This window comes from Exserohilum turcica, assembly GCF_000359705.1.
Source record: "Exserohilum turcica Et28A unplaced genomic scaffold SETTUscaffold_9, whole genome shotgun sequence".
Lineage (NCBI taxonomy): Eukaryota > Fungi > Ascomycota > Dothideomycetes > Pleosporales > Pleosporaceae > Exserohilum > Exserohilum turcicum.
In genome coordinates, this window is record NW_007360310.1 from 1,437,874 (window position 1) to 1,445,301 (window position 7,428).

Here is a 7,428-nt window from a genome sequence, read left to right on the forward strand (position 1 = left end):
GACTGTCTCGGCGTTTCGACTTATTTTGCTATTACAGACCAGAAAACTGTTATAGCGTTTTTGAATTTTGTGCCACAGTAGGCAAAGACTGTCCTGGCGGTTGGATATGGTGCCACAGCGGGATCAGGCTGTCTCGGCGTTTAGATATAGGATTTTTGATTTTTGTTGTTTTATTTGGTGTTTTTAATTGTTTTTGGTTTCGTTTGGTAGTCTCCCTATTAGTCATTGGGGCGGTCTGTGCGTTCTCGAAGATTTTCGCATTTCGAACACGTCGCAAGAATACCGACAATACCCCCTCTAGCACCTCAACGAGAGGGCTGCACACATTAGAGGTGGCGTAAATCGGTTTCTCGCGACGTGTTACCCCTATATCTGATAGAAAATTGACGAGTTTTGATGAAAGATTTCTGCTTAAAAGTTGGTGTGTGTGTGTTATTGCGGTCCCCTTGTCCATAAGACAAAACATGTTTCTTTACTTTACCCCCCTCCGGGCCCCCGGACTAGTGGGAAACACTGTTTTTTTTTCTGGCCCGCTCGTGACACTGCCCATAGCGCAATTTACCTTTTCCATCAATGAGCGGGTGCCCAGGGAACCCGGCCGGGATTACTGTACTGGCGAGGCAAATGGGTGGGCTCGCGGTACGGGGTGGGGCGGTCTTTATATTTAAAACCAGTGTGGTTCCTGGAACGGCTGGGTGAAAACGTATTGTTTGGTTTGATCGCGCGGTATTGCAATGTACGCTTTTGGTCTTGCAGGGTTGGCCCTCGTGGCTTCGGTCGCGGAGGCGTCGCTTCAGATTGTGCCGGGTGCGACATGGACAGCAGTATGTGTTCTTGCGAGCATGGGATGATGCTTCACTAATACGAGTCAGACCAACAATGGGCAAGGCGTGCAAGCCCACGGCGGAGGCATGTTCAAAGAAGGCAACAAGTGGTACTGGTACGCGGCGTACTGCTCTGCCATATGGCCACTCTGATCCGCAATTAACGTCCACAAAAGGGTCGGCGAAGACAAGACCGACGGGAGCGCATTCCAGAACATCAATTGCTATTCCTCAAGCAACCTGGTCGACTGGGCGTACGAGGGCGCCATACTTTCGCGCACCGCATCCGGCGATACGGGCCCGAACCGCGTCATTGAGCGGCCCAAGATCGTGCACAACAAGAAGACGGGCAAATACGTCCTCTGGATGCACATTGATAGCTCCAACTACGGGGAAGCCAAGGCGGGTGTGGCCACGGGCGACCAGGTGTGCGGCAAGTACACGTACATTGGCAGCTCGCAGCCGCTGGGATTCCAGAGCAGAGACTCAAGCGTGTTTGTCGACGACGACGGAAAGGGGTATTTGCTTTCAGAAGATGTAGGAATCGTGAAAAGAGTCTCTTTGGGATGTCCACGCCTTGCTAACGAATCCAGCGCCAAAACGGGCTTCGCATTGATGCCCTTTCAGATGACTACCTCCAGGTGACTTCGAGCGTGCACCTCTTCAGCGACGACTACGAGGCGCCGGCGCTCGTCAAGAAGAACGGCGTCTACTTCATGTTTGGCTCCAAGCTCAGCGGATGGGCTCCCAACGACAATCGCTACAGCACGGCGACGTCGCTCGCGGGGCCATGGTCGGCATGGAACACCTTCGCCGACGTAGGATCCAACACGTACGCGTCGCAGACGGCCTTTGTGCTGCCCGTCGGCAACAATTTCATGTACATGGGCGACCGCTGGCACAGCGAGAACCTCATGCGCAGCACGTACGTGTGGCTGCCGCTCACCATCTCGGGCACTACGGCCACCATGAAGAACCACGTGAGCTGGATCATAAACCCCAGCACGGGTGCCATAAGCACAGCGCCCTCGGAGAACACGTATCAGGGCCCCTCTGCCACGCTGGCCAACGGCGCAAAAGTCTCGACGTGCTCGTCGTGCCCGAGCTCGACCTCGAGTTTCGCGGGCAATATCGGTGGGCCGTCCAACGGCTCTGCGACCTTCACCAGTGTACAGTCGTCTGTCGCCACGAGAACCACCATCAGGATCGTGTACCGTAATGGCGATAGCAAACAGCGGTATGCAATGGTCACAGTAAATGGGAAGACGCAGACGATTGCGTTTTTCCCCACTGTTGACAGCGACCCGGGCACGTCGGTGGCAAACGTCGACTTGAAGCAGGGCACCAACCAGATCACGATTGCGGGAATCAATGGGGGATGGGGCCCAGATGTTTTCCGTGTTATTGTGCCTGTGTCGTGAGTAGCGTGGGATTTTCCCTGAGATTTGTAGGCTTAGCACTGATAATAGTATGTGGTCTGCTTACGTGCAATTGCTTGTGCATGGATCGGGGTGATTTTATGTGAATAATCGTTTATGGCACTCCAACCTGATATTATGTAGCGGTTCTACATAGATCAAAATATACAAAGCTGATGGGTGTAACGGGCCGACCTGCAGCTGCTTGAAACCGCTTTATATATTATGCGCAGTTGGGGGTCTCTGGAAGAAAAAGAAAAATACATGACGCGTAGTTGGGGACCTCGAAGAATAGAAAGAAGAAGAGAAAAGAAAGAACGAAACCAGAGCGCTCATGCAACAAACTTCCTCGCCTCGAGTGCTCGTTTACCACCGGCTGTGGCTCCGGCAGTCATCCTGCTCATGACAAACTGGGCGGCGGCGTTGGCATTGGAGCCATACGACAGATGGGGTGGCAGAATGATGGCCTGACCAGCGCAAATGAGATCGCCCTGCGCACAAATGATCTTGGTGTTGGCGGCCGACACTTTACCAACGGGCTTGCCGTTGTTTGGGTCGCCAAAGATGACGGTGCTGGATACAAAAGCCGAGTCTTGGGCGCTGAGCATGCTGGCTGCGTTGTGGGTGAGTTGACCTCCTTGACTATGACGTGTGAGTACGCAGTTGGATAGGCTACAATTAACAAAAGGACTTACGAGTATCCCGCCATAACGAGCGTCGTGTCTGGACATTTGGCGCGGACCTGTCCAACCATCTGCGCCATCAATTTGCTACCACCGGCGTCGCCGCCAACCAGGAAGCCCGGAATATCGGCTGGATATTCGATGCCTTGGACAGCCAAGTTGGACGCACCCATCATCTTGCCAAGGGCACTGACAAAAGGGGGTCCGGCGATGATGCCCATGTTGCCGGGTTCAGTGGTACCACGGGCGAAGAGGACCGTCATGGCCTTGCATCCGCCGCCATTGGTAACGTCATTTTGGGAAATGGATGTCAGGGCGGCCATGGCCACGGTAGGAAAGATGGTGATTAGGAATTTCATGTCGGGTGGCGTATACTGGGTATCTGTTCCGTCAAGGAGATGGCATAAACGTACGACTGGGATGGGTACAAGGTAAAGACTGAATCTATGTGAAGCTTGAAGAGAATGGTCCGGGAGATGGTTCGTGGTCAATGACTGCTTCTTATAATACGACTCAATGCGTCTGCATATGAGATGCCGAGGTAGCGCATCGCAGTCCGGGGCGCCCTCAACGCCCGACATCTGAGTGTGTCATGTTTCCAGATGCTTTCCAAGGGCACATCAAACATCATGCCGCTCCCACAAATAGGACGTTGGATAGCAGTCACTCCCTAGTTGAGACATGTCGTAGCAGTTATTCCCCGTCAGATTAAGCTTGGAGGAACATGCTTGGTGTAGCGCTAAACACGCTGGGACTGCAGGTTGGCACTCGATGCCGCCGTATTGGCACGTTGTCACGATGAACCGACAGACTTGCCAGGGGCCTGTTTTTGGAGATGCGAGCATGAATGGAACGATGGGCCAGGCGAACATCATCAGATGCAAACTGTACCGACCTGAGACGAGATACTTGGCGCTGTTGTAGCTTCAAGGTGTGGTCAGACTGGGCTCCGAAAGAATCAAGCACCTGGCCAAGCACGCGGCATTCCGAGCTGGACGCTTGTAGACACGTGTACGCGCTTGTGCAAAGCCGCCGGGCCTGTCCCGCATCAACGAGAGCAAGCCTTTGGCTGGAGCTGTGGCCCATGGTCCAGCAGGCGTGTGCCAGGCGTCGTTGTAGGGTGGCGGTTTCACCAAGTCGTTGCAGTCTTCAGATTTCGCGTCACGTAGCGTTTTATCGTGGCGGCCAAGAAGTAGCCCATAACTGAGAACGCGCGGCAGTAATAACTTCCGGGAGAGACGCTTCCCACCAGCACGTCGCCATCGCTGGGACTGTGCGAGGGATCTGCGAAGCCTTGTGGGCGGAGTGAGGCGGCAAGGGTGCGGAAGGCGATGAGGTTTCAGATAGCCGTAGTCAGTAGCGTGCGAGTGGTGAGATGCAGCCTTGGGATGACAAAACAAGCCATATGCAGAGTTGTTCGTTTGGAGGCTATGATGCGAGGGGAGCGGAGTGGAGTGGAGTGAAGTGGAGAGGGCGTGGGTGTGTGGGAAGGAATAAGGGCGCTCCACAGCCACAGCATGACTCAGGCAGGCACCAGCGCCCTTTCCCTCCGAATCGGCCTCCCCGCCGCCAGCCTTATTATCATCAACCCATGCCCCCGAGTCAGCAGCATCACAACCCCTCTCCCAGGTCTATCAATTCGTGACGTGAAGCCCTCAATTGCCCAGCATGCCGCTACAACTTCACCCCATCACGTCGCCCGACGACATCGAAACCTTTACTTCCATCCAGAGCGCCGCATTTGCCTACGGCGGCGGCATGACCGCTGCAATGGCACCCGACCCTCTTCCCGAAGGATGGGCGGAGAAGAACATTGAGAAGAACCTCAAATCCTGGCGCGAAGAGCCCGATGTGTTCTATCTCAAGGTTGTCGACACGGACATTGATGGCGGCAAGATGATTGCCGGGGCCAAGTGGCGCATCAACGAAAAGGAGCGCAGTCAAGAGGCGGCGCAAAGGATGTATCCCAGTGCCGACAAGGGGGCAAGCCAGGCCACGGTAGACTTCATGGCGCACCTGAGCAGAGTACGCAAACAGTACATGGGTACCAAGCCCTTCTGCTGTAAGCCGTTCACGTGATTCACATACAAGAGACGTACTAAGCCCAAACAGTGCTGCACCTTCTGGTGACACATCCGGACCATCACCGCAGAGGCGCAGGCACTATGCTGCTGGAATGGGGCCTCAGCAGGGCAGACAAGGCCCGTCTTCCTATACTTCTCGAGGGATCGCGCATGGGCCGGCCATTGTATCAAAGAGTGGGGTTCCAGGTCAAGGAAATCGTTACTTTTGATCTGGCAAAGTATGGCCACGAGGGCACGGATGAGAACATTGTCATGATCAGGGAGCCTGCAGTCGCCGCGACATGAAATAAACACTATGCTCTTCGGCTCAACTTGACTTGCACAGCCACTCCTCGCTCTCTGTACTGCTCCAGCCTCTTCACAAATTCAATATCCCCACCACTCCCGCCCAACACTGACCTTCTTCCCAAAGCCTCGACTTGTATCTCCACCAACTCCTCCATCGTCTCCAGCGCTCCAAAGAAGCATTCCCTATCCACCCTATTCTCCTCACTATCCAAGGCCACCAGCACAGGCTCCACCAAAACCAACGACCTGATTTCCGCCGCCGCACTGCCTGCAAGCGCAAGAAACCCAGCTGCAGTCTTTATTCCTACAAACTTGAGTGACCGCGTCGCGCAAAGATACGATAGCGTTGCGGCGCGTATCTGCCGACACGTGCGCAGTAGAGGCAGATGTAGCGCCCCCGCCGCCAGATGCTCAGGCTTGGTGCAAAACGCCATTGTCACGCACGATAGCCCAGGATACACGACGTAGCCGTAGATTTGGTTGCGGATCTCGCCTGGCAAGTCGAGAAAAGTGCCGCGCATGGCCCGAGGTGGCTATGTAGGTAGGTAGCCATTAGCCCGATTCTGCTGCCTGGAAAGAAGACGTGGTGTATATTACATTCTCAGGTGGTGGTGCTGCTGCTACTGAATCCCCGCGCCGACCCTGAACCCATTTCTTCATTTGCTTCATGTTTGTGTGCTGTGTGATAGCGACGGCTGATGATGCTTTGCTTTGTCCGCGTTGTAAGGACGTCGAGGGCGCCGGTGGACTGACGCCTTGCCTGATTGGCTCTGTCGCCCTGATCATCATCTAATAAACCCTACAGAGCCGAACAGCTGAACAGCCAAACAATCTTGCGATACTTGATGTTCTGCCAGTTAATTCGAACGCCAGAAGAAACCTACTTGTACGCATTACTCAAACTGGCTTTTTATATGGGCCCCGAGACACTACGCACCTATAACTAATCCAAACTATGACATCGCCAGAACTGGAAAACAGACCTGGCAATGGAATAGCTTGGCTTGATATTAGCATTGAGGATATCACTACTCCATCCTGTTGGCAGCCAGCTGAAACATCGCGTCGCTGCAGAGACACAGGCTACACTAGCCGCCACGTGAAAAACGTGTGGACCTCATTGAAACAATACACGCACTTCAGCTAGATGTTTTAGCTACTTGTTATTCATTTTCAAGGTGCACATAGGGTTTTGGTGGTGGTAGTGATGGTACTGGTAGATTGGACTGCATGCACACTGAAACCAACAGCATCTGCATACATATCAGCGCCACCCGATCTCCACGCGCATCACCAACCCCCCATCAATCCTGTACCTACCTTGTCCGAGTCATCTATCTACCTCCTACAGAAAAAACGGCGCCACAAGGTATTAGGAGAGTCAGCGCCAACCAAGGTCCGCCAGCACTGTGCTGAAACCAACCACGTAATAAGCTGCTGCGTGTCGTGGTTTAGAAATTCCTGCAACAAATGCCTAGATTCCTAAGTCAGACCTTGTCTCACACGTGAGGTACAAGGAATCGCTTGCCAGCTAGGTAAGAATACGGGGGGTACGGTATTAATCGCCTATATGCGTGTGTTGCTACGTACTTGCAGGACTATGACTAATACTATGACGATTGTTAAATGAGGTAGGACGTCCGGCCTTGGTACCTCACTGCCGCTGCTGCTGATGGTAAGAGTGACAGGCGTGCATATGAGCAGCACTGAGGCGGTTGGAGCTCCTTGGACAGGAGTGGATGGTGGAGGGATGAGTTGATTGCAGAGATGTCAACAATCAAGCTGAGTCAAGCTCATCAATCAAGCTGGATTGACTCAACGGTCAAGCTGAGTCAAGCCAAGCTCATCAAGCTGTATCAAGCTGTATCAAGCTCGTCAAGCTCATCAAGCTGAGCTTGATAGAGCTTGATGAGCTTGATACGCCCGTGCGTAAAAAAAGAAGAATAACTATGAACTCCTTTACGTAGGCTACTAATCTATAGTAACGTTAACTCTTACCTCTATCTCTAATACTATACGTGTCAATTTATTATATATATCTTCTTATCTTACCAATTTCTTGATTGCAAGCATGCCACCAAAAAGACGCGTCCAAGCTATTGTTGCTACCCCACCGAAGCGGTCTCGGGGC

At 53.2% G+C, this 7,428-nt stretch overlaps 3 protein-coding genes across 3 annotated transcripts; 2 read left to right on the plus strand and 1 right to left on the minus strand.

Annotated features, from left to right (window-relative positions):
• Positions 1 to 734: 734 nt before the first annotated feature.
• On the plus strand, positions 735 to 2,245 carry SETTUDRAFT_144310 (carbohydrate-binding module family 35 protein; the record flags this gene model as incomplete). The annotated part of the gene is made up of 4 exons (XM_008033415.1): positions 735 to 824; positions 873 to 940; positions 1,001 to 1,361; positions 1,418 to 2,245. The coding sequence occupies 4 exons, from the start codon at positions 735 to 737 to the stop codon at positions 2,243 to 2,245; spliced, it is 1,347 nt and encodes a 448-aa protein (XP_008031606.1).
• Positions 2,246 to 2,574: 329 nt separating this feature from the next.
• On the minus strand, positions 2,575 to 3,284 carry SETTUDRAFT_24570 (carbohydrate esterase family 5 protein; the record flags this gene model as incomplete). Its single annotated transcript, XM_008033012.1, has 2 exons — positions 2,575 to 2,884; positions 2,938 to 3,284. 2 exons carry the CDS (start codon positions 3,282 to 3,284, stop codon positions 2,575 to 2,577), a joined length of 657 nt encoding a protein of 218 aa, XP_008031203.1.
• A 1,245-nt stretch (positions 3,285 to 4,529) lies between these two features.
• On the plus strand, positions 4,530 to 5,314 carry SETTUDRAFT_166439 (uncharacterized protein). Its single transcript, XM_008033416.1, has 2 exons — positions 4,530 to 4,987; positions 5,038 to 5,314. Exons 1-2 carry the CDS (start codon positions 4,594 to 4,596, stop codon positions 5,292 to 5,294), a joined length of 651 nt encoding a protein of 216 aa, XP_008031607.1. The 5' UTR covers positions 4,530 to 4,593; the 3' UTR covers positions 5,295 to 5,314.
• Positions 5,315 to 7,428: the final 2,114 nt, after the last annotated feature.